General features: G+C 34.3%; 1 protein-coding gene across 2 annotated transcripts in view; it reads right to left on the bottom strand.

Moving 5' to 3' along the window:
* Window positions 1-1,796: 1,796 nt before the first annotated feature.
* Kdm5 (Lysine demethylase 5) overlaps window positions 1,797-17,867 on the bottom strand; it is a 561,081-nt gene continuing 545,010 nt past the window's right edge. For both annotated transcript variants that reach the window (XM_090393222.1, XM_090393221.1), the window contains 2 exons: window positions 8,083-8,554; window positions 1,797-3,165 (listed from right to left, as the gene is read on the bottom strand). In XM_090393222.1, coding sequence (XP_090249348.1) covers window positions 2,660-3,165; window positions 8,083-8,554 — 978 coding nt within the window. In that variant the 3' untranslated portion in view covers window positions 1,797-2,659. The remainder of the gene's footprint in view (window positions 3,166-8,082; window positions 8,555-17,867) is intronic.

Genomic DNA, 17,867 nt, shown 5'->3' on the forward strand with positions numbered 1-17,867 from the left:
GATAAGGATAAGATAAACATTTTAGGCTTTGCAAGCTATGAGTTAAAATAGAGGATACAAGGTAATTTTTATATAAGATAAATAAAAGAAAATAGTGTAAATTTTATTTTCAACATCTGCAGAACTATATAAAAATAAATTGTGGAAACTAGTAATTTTTTTTTTTTTTTTTTACAAAACATAATTATGCTTAATTAAGGTTCAAAGTTAGTACTCAGTCATCAAAATCGATTACTATGATCATCTGTAAAGATATTTTGACATAATGGGTACCTACTGTATAATTAGAAAATAAATTTTTGACCAAAATTGGCCACTCCTCAGAAACATCTAAATTTGAATATGAACAAACATGTAACAATATTCAACGACAAACTCCTGATACATGCGACTAGAAAATGCATGGCACTCAATGCCAACCAGAGTGCAACATATGTTCACAGCTGGACCTGGATCTTGAGCAAAAGTAGACATAGACAACATGTAAAGGAATGTTCATGGCTATGGTACATTAACATTACTCTGGATACTGATATAGCAGTTTAATGATTTTGTAACAAAATTCATTTAAACAACATCAAAACAGTGGACAATAGTTTGCCAACCCTGGTGTTCAAGTACTGAATAACTTAAGCTGTTCATTAGTCTTGAGCAACCTTCAAGCAGTTAAAAAGGCATGGAAGTGTACTGAAAATACTTAGACTCACTATTCATGTTTTCATCCCTTCTTAACAACAGGCACTGGAAAGCAAATGGTTGCTTTGGTGTTATCCAACGTCTCAAGTGGTTAAAAGGAATTTTTTCAGGAATCTCAAGAAAAGTTACAAGTATTACACAGAAAGCAAGATTTGGAATATGAAAAGAAACTGGCTGCACAGGAAAAAAGAGGCAATTCAAAACTTCATCATTATGCCGATGGTATTGTCTGCTTGTGTCAGAAGCAGATGTGATTGTTCAAATGAGTGCTAACTTCACTAAGGTCTATTGAGCTGGTATGTAAACTGGCCTGGCTGGCTGAGTGGTTAGACATCTACTCTCCAACCAACAGGCTGTGATGTCGAATGCATGGATGTTTGTGATTATCTTTAGGCAGAAGATGAATTTCATTGTCCAGTGTGAAACCACTGCCCTGTTTACAGGAAGCCTGAAGTAGCTTGAAAAAGTTCCATGTTTGGTCTCTAGAGCAGGGTTTCTGGACTATACAAAAAATGAATAAAAAAAAAAAAATCTATAAAATCAATCAAAACAGAAAAAAAAAAAAAAATCCTTAGCCCATCCATGTTATGAATGTATTATAAGTTAACAAACTTTTTGTGGGAGGGAGCCACAAAGAAAAATGAAGCACAGTGCCGCTACTACTACACTTGCTAGAGGAGGTCTAGAGCTGTTTCATAACTTGGATAAGAATATGGCAAAGGACAGATGGGATATTAACACATATACTAAAGAAATGGTCAACAAGAGTCACTTAAAAGTAAAAGCTAGTTAAGTGGGAGGAGACCACTACCACATCACCTTTAAAGGAATGTGAAGAATTAACTGGGACTTCTGACCTAATGTCCATATCTTCAAATAATACATCACATTAGTAGATATCCACTGAGTACTAAATGAACAAGGATGGGCTGGCAATATGAAACTTAGGCAACCAAAATTGTATTGCCATGAAATATCATGATGTATGATGGTGCGACATGATATTTCATGCTGGCTGGAGTGTTGCCTGATTAGACATTGAGATCTAAGCAAACTAAGTTCAAAAATAAATAAACACTGCTAATGAAACAGTAGATATGTGAGGGCTGAAGAATTTTAATGAATCCCTAAAAGTTTCCAGAAATGCGATGACCTCTTACCTTCACAAATTAACATAACTTAAAATACTTACAACTAGAAACATTGGTTACACAACGCTTTGAGCAAATGCTCTCTACATGTGCGATGTAAATGGATGCAAATTTTTACAGAGGGGAGGGAATATAAAATGAGTATGACATGAATTATTACACAATTTATATATATTTTTTGTCTTGTGACTTATTTTTTTCCCAGTTTTTGAGTTATCAAAGAAGGAGAAATCATGTATTCTGTTTAGAAACATGTTAACATAAAAGAAACTGCTCATTTATTACAACTCAGTCTTTTAAATAAAAACTACTGTTCTTCTGATAACTTAATTGGTGAGTGTAGCAACAATAAGCTTCCGCTACTCACAACATAATTTCCATAACACAACAATATCATAGTGCATGGAAGATCAGCAAAAGCAGTTGGTCAGTTCTGCAGCAGTGTACACGTGTCCATTCATGAGTGAATAATGAATGAAGGATTTTTTTTCACCCCCCAGAAAACAAAGAATAAGAAAATGAAAACACTACACATAAGCACACTTTGGTCGGTAAGTTTGTAATAACTTCTAAGTGTGCACGTGAAAGAAGCACAGTTTCAATGAATATTCAAGAAACAAAGATGATCCATTCATAACATACGGGATTTTAAGAAGCTGAGATTTTCCTCAGAGGAATGTGACAAAGTTCTGGTAAGAACTTTCACCTCGCAGCATTTCTCAGCTCCAAAAAACAAACAAAAAAAAAAAAAAAAAACAAAAACAAACAAACAAACAAAAAAAAAAAACAGATGGATTAATGATAATGATCTACTACACACTTGCGACTGCAGGTAGGGATTCTATCTTGATTTCAGTAGCAGTAGTGGTAGAAGAAATGGAGGGTATGAAGTCTGTGTCCATGTCACATGTATTGTATGGAACAGAAACGGATAATGTGTCTAGTTTTGAATGCTGCACTACATCCACCACATGTGGTTGAAATTCTTCCAGATCTTCATTTTCTGCATTAATCATACCATTGCTAAGAATTCCCACTTTGCAAGATACAGCTGCACAACTGGAAGTATTTTCCTGAACATAATCATTATCAATAATGTGGTCTGAAGATATTTTTTCAGGAGAACACGATTCTTCATAATCATCTTCCATCTTTATTTCTATACAGTCTGTAGTTTGTGAGTCTCCTCTCTTTTTTGTACAGTGGGGACAAATGTAATCCTCAGTTTCACTGACATCTGTTTCAGCAAGACCAACACAAAGAAGGTGAAACCATTCTTCACATCCTCCATCACACTGCACCCAACTGACAGATTCACCTAAAGAGACAATAAATTTATCTTTTTAATGTAAGCAATCAGTTATGAAAACTAAAACAATAAACTTAAAACTGCAAGCAATTACCAAAGTCTTTCTCTGTTATCAAATACTACTTTATAGATATTCTATCATGAAAATAAGAAAAATAATGAAAGAACTGGTAACTAAAGGTTAACTGTCAAATAAAAAAATGAAATTAAATTCTAAGAAAAACAATGATAATCATTTCATGTTCCTTATTGATAGCAACTCAAAGCCATTTTAGGCTATCATTATTTAAACAATAATGGTGGTCTAAAAATCCAAAGAATATAGATGGCAAACATTCAACCCACATAACTTCTGTTTCTAGTTTTCCAGCAAACCGTCATTTTAAGACCAACAATAATTTTAGCACTTATATATTGGCCACAATCAATATTGTTTTTATTCTACTACTTCTATGAGTAATCTTTAACTTAACTTTTGTTAATTTATTTAGGTTTTATTTCACTCCCCAGAGGTCAGGCCAGCAGCATTAATGGTTGACTAAACTGGTGTGACTTCAATATACTATATGTATTGTAACATAGCATGTCACTTTGATTAGGATTAGGATTAATTTATTAAAATGAAACTAAACTCATTCCACTTTTGTTGCGATCTTACTGAAGTTTTTTAGATTATATTCTCTATGAAAAAACTATTATAGTAGTTAAAAGTGGCTTAAAATTCAGGCTTTTGTATATAACGTGTGCAAATTTGCTAAAAAGTATAATTTAAAAATGGTGTCCTTAAAATTACCAAACAGTTACTTTAGAATAGGCAGAAAGTTGTGATGTTGATAAAGAATTGTAGTTTTTTTTTTTATTTTCCCTAAACAAATTTCTTCATATTGATTCTGAAAACATAACTGAAATGTTTTTCAATTGTTTATTAACCATATTATTGAGTTTTCAGAACACTCAATAATATGGTTAATGTATGTGTAACCTCTAACAGTTTTATTTTTTATTTTAATTTATTTATTTTTTAATCTTTAAATGTTTCATTATAAGATTTACCTGCATTATATTTGCTAGGATTAAGAAGAAAATAGTAACAGCAGTCATTCGTCATAGATAAAATGGTGAAAATTTTGACATTCACTCTTTTCTCTGCTTATGTGGTTACATGAGGACATATTAAGTGGAACAGCATGTGCTCATTGACATTTTGTCTTCACAAGCAGTTTCCTCAAGTTATCTTGCTGTTTTAAGTGGTTACATAAAGATACAAGGAGGAATATCTATATTTTAATGTTAAATATTAATGTAAATAACCCTATGGGAATTGATTATATTTACAGTTTTAACTAAAGTTATTAGAATGTCAAAAACAAAGGCAAAAGTTGTTTGCGAGTTCTGCGCATGAACACCTTCAAAGCTAGTATCAAAGAGATCTACTAGCTTCAGAGAAGTTTCTGCTGCTTGACAAGACAAGGAAAAAAGAGTGCACGGAGGATATAAAAGAACGGGTCAGCATTAACATAAAGATCAAGAAGAACTGCTGATTTCTTCAGGGTTTACAACCCTTGGGGCAAGGTCCCGAGAAGGCGAAAATAAAAGGGGACTGGGTCGAACATCATGAGGAGAGTCCAGGTCCCAAGAGAGAAGAAACGAGGTCCAGTTGCCAAGAGAGCAGAGACGAGGTCCAGTTACTAAGAGGAGAGGCGAAGCACTGTTACCGAAGAGAGCCAGAAGCAGTTGGCAGAGAACCAGAAGCAGTCAGACCCAGAGGACCAGACTTTACGTCAAACCAACACGCTAGAGGAAAAATTGGAAGAACAGCCAAAGCCAAGTGCCAGTTGGATGTACTAGTGCTGCGGGAAGTCAACTGAAGCCGAAAGCTGCAGAGCGATCTTCAAGCCTGTATGCTGAAACCTCTTGCCTGAACTTTTGAGTACCGATAAGATTGCAGTCCAAGACCCGCTAATATTCTGACGAAGCGCCACCTGAAACAAGACTCCACAGATGGAAACCTAAGGTCTGAGATGAAAGGAAAACCATAGTGACTTTGATGCAGGACTTTGAAGATGCTGTGACAAAGAGCCTCTGTAAGTGTATCACATCCTTTTATGTACATTCTTTTTGTAATCTAGGAGATATGTCATAGATGGACTGATAAGAAATATCTATAAGAGAGTTCTCTGATTTGTTGTTAACTGGAATATAAATTGTAAGATAACTTGCCATAGCCAGCTAATCTCTTTATGAGTAAATTAGTCTCGGCAATTTGATTTTTTTTAAGCAGAGAAGTAACAGAGTAATTACATTGTATAGTCATTTAATATTGAAAGGGGAAAGTTTGTTTCTTTATACCAAAAGTATATAAGGATAGGTAGTGAGAGAGAGAGAGTAACCTCTCTATCGCTTATTTAATGTACATTTTTTTTTTTTTTCCCCCTGTAAATAAATGTGTTTTAATTATATGTCAATAGAGTGCCACCTGATTGTTTATTTTACAATGCACTGTTCCTAAATAAACGTGAACTTAAGAGCGGGAAACCAAGTAAGATAGCCAAAGCGTATAGTTAAGTGCAAATAGACCACTACTGTTTGTGTAAAGTTTTACCGAAGGAATTTGTGTTAGAGAGAGAGAAATCAACCAGCCGTATTACTGAGTTTTATGCCAATTAAAAGATACTGGTGGTGCAGTCTTATCAAATAAATTTTCTAGTATCCATAGGCATAAAACTCGTAGTGTGAAAGGTAGATAAAACTAAGTACGCAATAGTAAGAAGGAGTAGTGAGAATAAGAAAGGAATATATATAAAAAAATAATAATAACGGTGGCTTATAAATAACAAGTAATAGCAGCACATATTACAAAGCGAAAACAGCAAAGGATTAAAACCAATAATGTTTTCAATATTAATTTTTTAGAGAAATGTCATCAACAAGTTCAATAACACACACACACACAAATGCAAGAAAAAGCAAAATGATACTTGGTGGAGAAAAGTCTACAGTTCTAAGTAGGGGCTAATCTCTATGAATGCCAGTAGAGACCTTGGTTGTAACATGGGATTTCTGAGAATTAATATTTCTGATATTTTGGGAAGTTTAAGGCATCGATTATTTAGATTAGGTTGGGTTTTGAAAGAAGCTGCAGATTCAAAAAACTTTTCACTTCTAAACTTGCTACAATGGAACAAAGCTACAAAGTGTTTTTTTTTTAATTGATTCCATATGTGTAGCATCCAATGCATGGTCTGCTAGATGTGAATGATTATAGTCATGGCTATATATGCATATTTTGTTTTCTTCTGTGCCAATAGTGGCTGATCTTCCAGTGCATCCATAGTAGGCCTGCTTGCAAGGACAAGGAACGTCTATAGATAACAGGAACTGAAACAGGAGAAAGAGAGAGATGGTCCTTAGAGAAACTGATAATGCTAACCAGTTTGAAGCAAAGCTTGAATATGTTGCACAGATTGCATTTTTTAAAATTCTTGCTATTTTTTAGATGTATCCCAAACATGGAACGACACATTACTGTGGATTAGGGGCAAGGATTAAGTATTTTGTTGACTGTGTAGAAACCATAACCCATTAGTTAGGGAAATATGGTATATATGGTTGAGTTCAGCTGTAAGAGAAGCCTCACTGGAACAAAACATTGTTGGCCCTATTGGTTAGTTTTTATGATATCATACTGTTGGGGGGGGGGGGTGATGGGATAGTTAGTGAAAGGAAAGTTCCCTCCCTTCACTTGGTTACAAATTAAACACAGCACATATCCTTATGGATTTGCACTGTGCATTAAGTATCTTCATTAAGGCAACTGATGTGATGTCATCAGCATCTATATACAAGTGGCCTAGTTGTGAAGATACTTAATGTGCAAATTTTTTTTTACACTTAGATATAAAGGTAAATAAAATAATTTAACGATGCCGAGTTATATTCTTGGTTGCATCCTTTATCCAAGTGTAAGCAAACAAAGTTTGTGCATGAAGTCACTTCACAAATGGGTTACTTGTACATAGAGGCTGATGACTTCAAATCAGTTGTCTTAGTATCCCATAATGTAATGCATAATGAGAAGGGCCACTATCAAGGATATGTGCATTGCATTATGGGATACTTAGACAACTGATGTGAAGTCATTAGCCTCTATATACAAGCAGCTCATTTGTGAAGTGATGACACATGCAAACTTGTTTGCTTACACTTGGATAAAGGATGAAATCAATATAACTTCTTGGGATCTTTAATTTAGAATATAAACAAGTGGAAAATCTTTCAACATCTATCTCTAATCTAGAGTATTTTAGTAACAAGCTGTGACACCTTTTAGCTATTTTTATACGGAAATATGACTTCTACATTCCTTCAGCCTTGGTATCACTTCTGGGACTTCAATAAAAGTTGAAACTAGTCTGGGTAGTGGCCCTTTCCATAATGTATAACATTATACATGTCCATAAGGATATGTGCATTGTATTATGGGATACTAAGGCTATTGAAGTGAAGTCATTAGTCTATATACAAGTAGCCTATTTGTGAAATTACTTCACATACAAACTTTGCTTACACTTGGATAAAGGATGACACCAAGAATATAACTTCTTGGCATCTTTAATTTATGGTATAACTAAGTAGAGAAACTTAACATTAGATATAAAGGATTAAACCAGAATATAATTTCTTGGCAAGTTTACTTTAGTTTATGAATACATCTGCCCATTTGAGTATGTTTTCTGTAAAAGAAAGCATACCATTAATTTTTAATCCTTGCTGCTGTTTGCTGTGATGGTATTTGCAATTGTGAAAACCAAGTATATATAAACACACCACATAACTAAATAAATATATATAAATATAAATTTAGCAGTGGGTAATTTGTATGCAATTGTTATATTTGAATAAAACTCTAGATTCTGATCTACTTACCTGTTGGACGAAGGCATTTACTAGCAGAACAGACATCATCACTTTCTGAATCAGACTGTAAATCTGATTTCATATCTTTTTTATCTTTTCTGTCCAATCTAGTAGCAACTGTTAAATTTTTGCCACCTGTTTTTTTCAGTCTTTTTTGTTGCTGTTTATTCAGAATTTTTTGCTTTAGTTTATTTGGTTTGCAAATCTCTTTCTGTTCCTTTTTCATAGGACTCTCTCGTTTCAGTTCTTTACCTTCAATTTTATTCTTTAATGGTTTTTTAATTAATGGTTTTGAACTATCCAAGTCTATGCTACTAGTACTAGCAGTGCTGCTACTACTTGAACTAATACTACTATTGCTACTTCCACAAGTTACAAGTTTATTATCACAATCTCTATTGTTCACTTTCAATTTTTTCTTTTTTGCTTTATCACCATCCTTAGCACAACCATTTAATTTTAATTTTGCCTTATTCTTTATCTGAAAGAAAGAAACTGAAATGAGAAAACATTAACTTTCAAAGCAAATTCAGTAACATAATCAGTAATATACATATTTAACTTTGTTGGGCAGGAAAAAAAGAAAAATATACAGGCACTTACTCAAGATCTTTTTAAGATAAATAGGAATTCTAATATTATGCAGGAATATACATTAAACTTTAATGTATATGTAATGTATAAAAATAAGTAGGAACTAAAAAGCAAATAATTTAAATATCTTAATGGAAAAAATGTCATAATGGTTTAATTGTGTGCATACGTGAATATATAGGCATACACAATTTTTTCTGAGAAGAAAATGAAAGAGATAGAAAAAGGCACTGTTACAGATTTTATAACCTAAAAGAATTATTAAAAATAACTCACTGAAAGATAGTTTTCAAAAATTTAATAGCTAAGTTTGTTGCATGTGTTCTCTAGCCAATTTTCCTATATGAAGAACCCATCTTTTAGGTATAAACATGCGCCGCAGATTCCATATATTTGCTATTTATTAGGCTTTTGATTAACTGTGCTGGCTCACAATTTGAAAGTTATGCATTTTCATCAGTGAACTCTGGTATATAAATTATTAAAAAAAGACACAACTGACAGAATATCTTAAAATGGTGCAGTGCAATATTCAAGGTCTCTACCTGCCTTTGATAAAAACAAATCATTCTAAGTCTAGTGCAGTATAAAAAAGCAACTGTTGCCAAATTTTCATAAGATGTCACTCATTTGCCAAATGTTTCATAGTTTACAAAACATTTTTTACATACTTGAAGAATAATTTTAGTTTAGTTTTCCCCTAGTGGTGTATCTATAACCCCCACCATTTCCTCAGCAACAAAGCATAAACAACTTTTCTGGGATCCATGAAGCTTTATCCTTGAACTCTGCACATGGGTGCGCACGCACGCACGCACGCACGCACGCACGCACGCACACACACACACACACACACACACACACACACACACACACACACACACACACACACACACACACACACACACACACACACACACAGGGAGAGGGAGAGAGCAGTATTTTCCATTAGACCTACAAACAATATTATTGGTTCCTACAGGCTGAAATGTTTTGGACTATCTCCATTATAACAATTTTGCCTTTGTTTCAGCAGCATTAATTATGTCAACACAGGATTCCTGTAATTCTTCTGAAGCAGCCACCAATTTTCCACTGATGCAGACAGCTAGTCTTGTTCATCTGTTATACAACAGATGTTTGACTTTTCACATTTTACTGTATGATGAAGAGGCTCTAAAGTTTTAACAAGTAGCTGCTTGTAATCCTCAGGGATCCATCATATAAAAATAAGAAATTGTAATTTTATGATACATAAAACATTCAAATAAGATCAAAAATTCTAGGTTCAACAGATCGAAGAATATGGCTTTTCAGACATTTACAAAGCCATGATTTTCATCCCCCCCCAAGTAGGCTCAAGATAGACAATCATACTGACATCTAGACTAACTTATTTTTGAATGCTACCTCCACATGTGTCTGAAAAATATCAGATATCTCCCAAGCCCATGTTTTGATGAATATCATTAAGTCATTTGAGTCAAAGCCATCATTGCCTTTTGAAACAGAGCAACAAATTTCTTAACCATAAAACATCATTATGGTTAAAAAATTTGTTGCTCCTTTTTTAGCAGAAGGGCTTCTTATTCATATTTCCATTCACCACAGTAGGTCATGACGGAGCTGTACTTCTTGACTTCAAAGAACGGGCAAAGAGATCTGATTTTTTTCCTGTATTCCATATGACCAAAGTACCATGGGTATATTGGTACAAAATACTGATGAACAACATACAATATACATGTACCAATCTCTTCCACAAGTGCAGTCATGATCTTATGAGGTTTATGTGTTGCTTTGATGTCATATCTACAGAATACTACACTCCTGTATTTTGTGTTGCTATCTTCACAACTTTGAGAGGTGAGAATGAAAGAGATTTTTTTCTACTTGTAGCTTGCTATAGCCATCGCATAGAAAAGAATCATTCAAGAGAATAAAGTCATGTTTAAATGCAACTGGAATCTGTTACAATGGTCAGAATGCCCAACTAACACTCCAAGAGTGATGAGTATACATATAGATGTATATCCTTTCAGTGAGTTTTCTATAGGTATCAAATTTAAACTGTTTTCCAGATTTAACTATAAGTAGAAAGGGCAGTGCACCATGTTTCTCATCTTCCAAAGCAAATGATTATTGAAGCATATTTGTTATTCAAAAGTTGCATAAAGGATTCTAACTCAGATGTGGAGGATTATCCAAGTAACCATGATAACTCAATAATACACTGAGTAATCCATCAGTATTTAATGTCATCTGGTTAGTGTTAGTTGAATAGGTTAGCCATGGTGAAGGGGGGGGGGAATGGCGATGGGAAAATTTATAGTATGCTAAAAACTTTCATGTGGAGTGTTCAGAGATATATCTAACCATGCAACTTGAAAGCAGTAACTGTCACATCATCATCAAATTCCTGACATGTACCCTCAAGGGGTGTACAGGATATGATAGTATTACATGAAAAATTTACCCCATTACTAACTTCCTATCTACAATTTCCCTCCAAATTGTAGATAGGATCTCTTACCTGTCAAGACTCCAACTTGTCAGATCTTATATTTCTATCTTCTAAGGCAGTGCTTCCCAAACTGTGGGCCGCGGCCCCCTTGGGAGCGGGACGTGAAATAATGAAAACAAACTTAAAATCTTTTAAGACTAAGTAGATTTTTTTTATCTTAAAAGAAACGTATTTAATTTTTATTATTATTTCTTTTTTGTTATTTTTTATATTTTAATGGAAAAAATCACACATTGGTGTGGGTTCACAAATTTTGCTTCCTGCATATTTCGGTGCTTAATGATATGCTGATTCATATAAGTTTCATTTCAAAGAAGAAATCTAAGAATTGCAGTTTCAAATATTTCATCTGATATTGGTGTAGCAGTATTGAAACACATCCATCACATTAAATTGTTATTAAACTTCTTTTATGCTTTTAATTCTTTCTTTGTACTGCAAATGTACAATAACAATATATCTATCTATATAAAAATATGAGATAATGTGCCATGTCAAACGTGTATGTAAGATGCTAAAAATGTAATATTTGCATTTGATTTTACGATATTCGCTGGTTTATGTTTTGTACTGAATATATACAATAAATATAATAATATATGTCTGTATTACGAATTTTTTTTGAGAGGGGGGGGGGCGTGAAATATTTAAATTTTTCCAAAGGGGGCCCTGACATCCAGAAGTTTGGGAAGCACTGTTCTAAGGCACTTTTTTTTTACCATATCAATCCACCTATATCTTAGTCTTCCTCTGGGTCTTTTTTCGGCCAACCTGACAGAGAACACTTGTTTTGCTAATCTTTCCTCTCCCACTCTGTTTAAATGACCATACCACCTGAGATTAGTTCTGCTAACACATTCCTCGATGCTAACAATGTCAGTTTCTTTCCTAACATTCTTGTTTTTAACATGATATTACCATCAATGCCATCTGTTCATGCTCCTAATCTTTCTCAAGACTCTCATATCTGCAGTCTCTAGTCTTTGGCCAAGTGTTTTCCTTCTAACCCAGCTCTTAGATCCATAAATTAAAATGTTTGAAAACTATCATGTATACAGCTAATTTAATGTTTTGACTAATTTCTCTCTTATTCCATATAAATTTATTCAGTTGACTTTGTTGATTCTGTTGTCTATTTCCATATTTAATTTGCCAACTTCAATAATAATTGTGCCTAAGCAGCTGAAATGTTTTATTTATTCTATAGGTTCTCCATTCACAATGCAGTTGATATTTTCAATGCTCCTGCCTATTTTCATTGTCTTTATCTTGTTATTGCACACCATATCTATTACAACAGTTATTCAATTTAGTCAGGTAATCTTGCAGACTTCTAGCAGATTTATCAAGAAATATAACATCACCCGCATAAAGCAAAGAGCTGAGATTAACATCTCCAATTTTGATATCAGGTTTAATACCACTTTCCTTCATAATGCAATTCATATAGATAATGAATAACAGAGGGGATCTTGTACATCTTTGTCTGACACCAGATTTAACATTAACCCTTTAACTGCTGATTTTATATTCTACTGACATTGTCCCATGTACTGAATTAATTTTGCAAAAAATTTATAAATAAAATCAGTTAAAATTCTTATAAGCATCATACATTCTTGCTATACGCTTGTTCACTCACAAAAATGGCAATAATAGTGTTTTATAAAAGTTGCATAATCTGCAAGGGGTGTCCACTTGAGGGCACCATTTTTTTCCGCGCTCGAGTTAACTCGACCCTAGCAGTTAAAGGGTTAAGCCATCTTCCTGTACTTCTTTCAATTCTAACTGATGACTTACATCTAAAATAAAAACTAAGTATTGCTTGATATAATGCCCCATTGACACTATATAACTGTAGCGTTTTGAACAGCTTCTCTCTTGACACCTTGTCACGTGCATTTCCAGATCTACAAAACTTAAATATAGATCTTTGTTATATTCCCATGATTTCTCAACTATGTCATTAAGTGAAAATCTGATCCTGACAGTCTCTATTTGGCCTGAATCCAGCTTGTTCTTCACCAAACTTTTCTTCCACAATCCTTATCAATTGTTTCTGAAGTATATCTTATCAGGAACACTCAGTAGATAAATACCTCTGTAATACTCAAATTCGAGTTTCATTTCCCTTTTTATATATGGGTACTACGAGGGCTCTACTCCAATCAACTGGAATTCGTCCCTCTGAACTATGCAGTGCAGCCTTCATACTTCAGCATTTCTGGTTGAATATCATCTACTCCAGCAGCCTCTCAACATTTCAGGCTTGTGATGGATTTTTCTACTTCAAGTATGGATATGTATTCCTGATTGCATGCCTAGTCAGTGTTTTTTTTACCACTATGCTGTCATGCTATGCTGATTGGGGGGGGGGGGGGAGCTTGTCCCCCTCCTGGGTGCCCCACTGCCAGAGAGCATCCATAGAAGTTGAGAATGAATGCAAGCAAGAAGGGAGTGAGTAGCTAGATTTTTCTGTCATAGATTGGAATGGAATGTGTTTGCAGGTGGTGAGTGGAGGCAATGTGAATGAATTCAAGAAAAGGTATGACGGTTGGCATGGATGATGTGGGTCTCCCCTGTGAGTCCCCGACTCCATGGAGGTCTTTAGTAATAATAACGATCAAACCTAATACTTTTCAAATTACATCAAGCCTTTGTTAAGCAGTACGGTTATCTTATATCTATAAAAATCATTCCAACTAAAGACATCTGCAACCATTCCATGACACAGTGAGCAAACCTAAAACCTGCATATTGCAGAGGAGACACGTTATCCACATAGCTGAGCACACTGGTTTTAATATTTTATAATATAAAACTAGTTAGAATATTTTATTTTGCAATCTTTAATACCATCAAATGACAAAAAGTTTCATGCTGAATCAGTGGGAATCGTGCTAATTAAAAGTTGTAAAAACGTACAGTAACCTACTTTTTTAATCCGACCCTTTAATTATCAGAATAGCAAGTCCTGATAATTGAAGGGATAAATGATAGATTACTGTATTGGGGGAAGGACTACATAATTCCAAAATCCTGCTCACTAGGCTGAATAAATTGTTTTCATTCCACCTTGAATCTCCAATAAATAGGATGATAGTCATACACTAAGTAATCATCCTCTACCAACTAAAAATGTTCACAAATATCCAGGTCACAGATTAAAACTTATCTTCTTTGGAGAGCAGAGATGCTATTAGTCAAACTAACCAGGCTTGCAGTCAAGGTTGACCAGGTAAATATCAGTGCAGAAGTTATTTGTGAGGACTAAAAAATAAATCCACAATGAAGTAAGTTTAAAAAAATGTATGAAACAGTACATGGGAAAAGAAGGAGGGGTAGATAGAAAAAAGAAGATAAATAAGTTCTTAGTTTAAAGCAGTAGGTTGGGGGAAAGCTAAGTTACATGTAAAAGTAGCTAAACAAAAGCCTATTTTTGTTTAGAAAGAATACAGAGGATAAATATCATCATCAATTTCCTGCCATGTACCATGTACAGAATATGTTGTACTATCATATCCTGTACAAGGGGTGTACAGGATAAGATAGTACAACATGAAAAAAATTACATCATTACTAACTTCCTATCTACAATTTTCCTCCAAATCAGTCTGTCACTTGTGAAGACTCCAACATTATCAGATCTTATATTTCTATCGTCTAAGACACTTTGTAACATATCAATCCACCTATATCTTGGTCTTCCTCTGGGTCGTTTTGCTGCCAACCTGGCAGAGAACACTTGTTTTTCTAATCTTTCTTCACCCATTCTGTTTAAGTGACCATACCACCTGAGATTAACTCTGCTGACGCATTCCTGGATGCTGACAATATCAAGTACTTTCCTAATATCCTTGTTTTTAATATGATATTGCCATTGATGCCATCTGTTCACGCATCTAATCTTTCTCAGGACTCTCATATCTGCAGTCTATATTCTTTGGTCAAGTGTTTTACTTCTGACCCAGCTCTCAGATCCATAAGTTAAAACTAGTTGGAACACTGTCTTGTATACAGCTAATTTAGTGTTCCGACTAATTTCTCTCTTATTCCATATGAATTTATTCAATTGACTTCCCACCATACCAGCTTTGCTGATTCTGTTGTCTATTTCTATATTTAATTTACCATCTTCAGTAAAAATCGTGCCTAAATAGCTGAAATGTTTTACTTGTTCCACAGGTTCTCCATTCACAACACAGTTGACATTTTCAATGATTCTGCCTATTTTCATTGTCTTTGTCTTTTTATTGCTGACCTTCATACCATATCTATTACAACAGCTATTCAATTTAGTCAAAGAATCTTGCAGACTTGTAGCAGATTTATTTAGAAGTATAACATCATCCGCATAAAGTAAAGAGCTAACATTAACATCACCAATTTTGATATTATGTTTAATACCACTTTACTTCATGATGTGATCCATATAGATAATGAATAACAGAGGGGATAATGTACATCCTTGTCTCACACCAGATTTAACATTAAACCATCTTCCTGTACTTCCTTCAATTCTAACTGCTGACTTACAACTCAAATAAAGACTAAGAATTGCTTGATATAATGCCCCATTGACATCATATAACTGTAGCGTATTGAATAGCTTCTCTCTTGGCACCTTGTCATATGCCTTTTCCAAATTGGCAAAACTTAAATACACATCTTTGTTATATTTCCATGCTTTCTCAACTATTTGTCGTAAAGTGAAGATCTGATTTGACAGCCTCTATTTGGCCTGAATCCAGATTGTTCTTCACCCAACTTTTCTTCCACAATCCTTATCAATCGTTTCTCAAGTATACTTGCATAGATCTTGCCAGGAACGCTTAGTAGGGAAATACCTCTGTAATTCTCATATTTAGTTTTATTTCCCTTTTTATACATGCGTACTACGAGAGCTCTACTCCAATCATCGGGAATTCATCCTCTGTCCAGGCTTTCTGAACTATGCAGTGCAGCCACTGTAAGACTTTTATTGCACCATACTTCAGCATTTCTGGTCGAATATCATCTACTTCTGCCTTTTCACATTTCAAGCCTTTGATGGCTTTTTCTACTTCAAGTATGGATATGTATTCCTGACTGCATGCCTGTTGAGTGTTTTTTTAACCACTGTGCTATCACTGGTTGTTTCATTTAGTAATTTCTCGAAGTAATTACTCCATACTTCAAGGATATCTTTTTTTTCCGTTTTCATGTCACCTTTATCATCTCTAACTCCTTTTACAGCACTATTTCCTCCATTCCTAAGCTTCTTCAACAACCACCAGAATATTTTGCCACCTTCTTGATATTTATTTTCTATATTCTTGCCAAAGTCCTCCTATGACTTTTGTTTAGCTAGTTTTACACAGTGTTTAGCATTCTTGCATTTGTCTCTGTATTCTCTAAGAGCAAAAAAAGCTGACTTATTTGCCAGGAACTTTTGATATGCTTTCTTCTTTACCTTCACTGACTCTAACTTATCCTTGCAGACAGCTTCACCACATGCCTCTCTAGCTGAATCAATCAGGGCTTTCTTCAAGGCTTGTCACTGAATCTCCAAGGTTCGATTCCTGTTCTCAAACTCTTTCATTTTTTCTTCAAATAATCTTTGCGTATTTTAGTCTACAGTTCACATCTGAGAGCTGCTCAACTTTTATTCGCTTTAAAACTTTCTTACATGTTATTCTTTTCAATATGAAATTCAATTTTATCCTGCTCAAGACTAAATAGTGATCACTTCCAATTTCAAATCCACTGTACACTCTGGTGTCCTGCACCAGGGAGAAAACATCACTATCAACAATAACATAGTCAATGAGACTTTCCTCATTCCTTGCCTCTTCTCTCCATGTCCATGTGAATTTGTGCACATTTTTATGTTGGAACATGGTGTTAGTAATAACCAGTCTATGTCCTGAGCAGAAATCCAACAGATATTTGCCATTATTATTAGCTTTGCTCTTTTCTCCAAATTTTCCCAAAATATTTTTGTATGTCTCACAATCATTTCCTACTCTGCTATTTAGATCCAACAAGGACCAACTTTTCCTTTTTCGTTGTGTCAGTTGCTTTTTCTAAAGCATCAAAAAATTCCTCCACTTCTACCTTAGTAGAACCTTCTGTGGGACCATAGGCACAAATAAGTCTCATTGTCCAGTTCCCCATTCACATATTTGCCCACATTACCCTACTTGAGACTGACTGCCATTCAAGAAGATTAGCCTCGTATTTTGTGTTGAATACTATGGTTACTGCTTTTCCTTGATTATCATTGCCTGAATATAAAATTTTGTATTTATTGCTCAGAAAGATCTCACCAGTTTTTGTCTTTTTTATTTCAGTCACCCATATTTTGTCGATCTGGTACTTATCTAATTCCTCAGCTAGCTCCATTTCTTTGCCATTCAAGCTTCTTATGTTGATAGTACCGATCAAGAAGAGAGAATGTTTTGTAGGCTCTAGGCCTACAAAACAAAAAAGAATCATGGCCATACAAATGATATACTAAATATTCTTATATTCAGTTTTATATCTACAATAATTACCATGAAAAAACTAAATGAAATAACAAAGGACAGAACAATGGAAGAAAACACCCAAGATGAGTGCAATTGCGAGTACAGTTAATTCTCTTTTTACACGGCTTTTGTTTACACTGCATATTTTGATTTAACACGGTTCAATT

This window comes from Typopeltis vanoorti, chromosome 5 (genome assembly GCF_054136105.1).
Source record: "Typopeltis vanoorti isolate ZY-2024b chromosome 5, IOZ_Tvanoo_1.0, whole genome shotgun sequence".
NCBI lineage: Eukaryota > Metazoa > Arthropoda > Arachnida > Uropygi > Thelyphonidae > Typopeltis > Typopeltis vanoorti.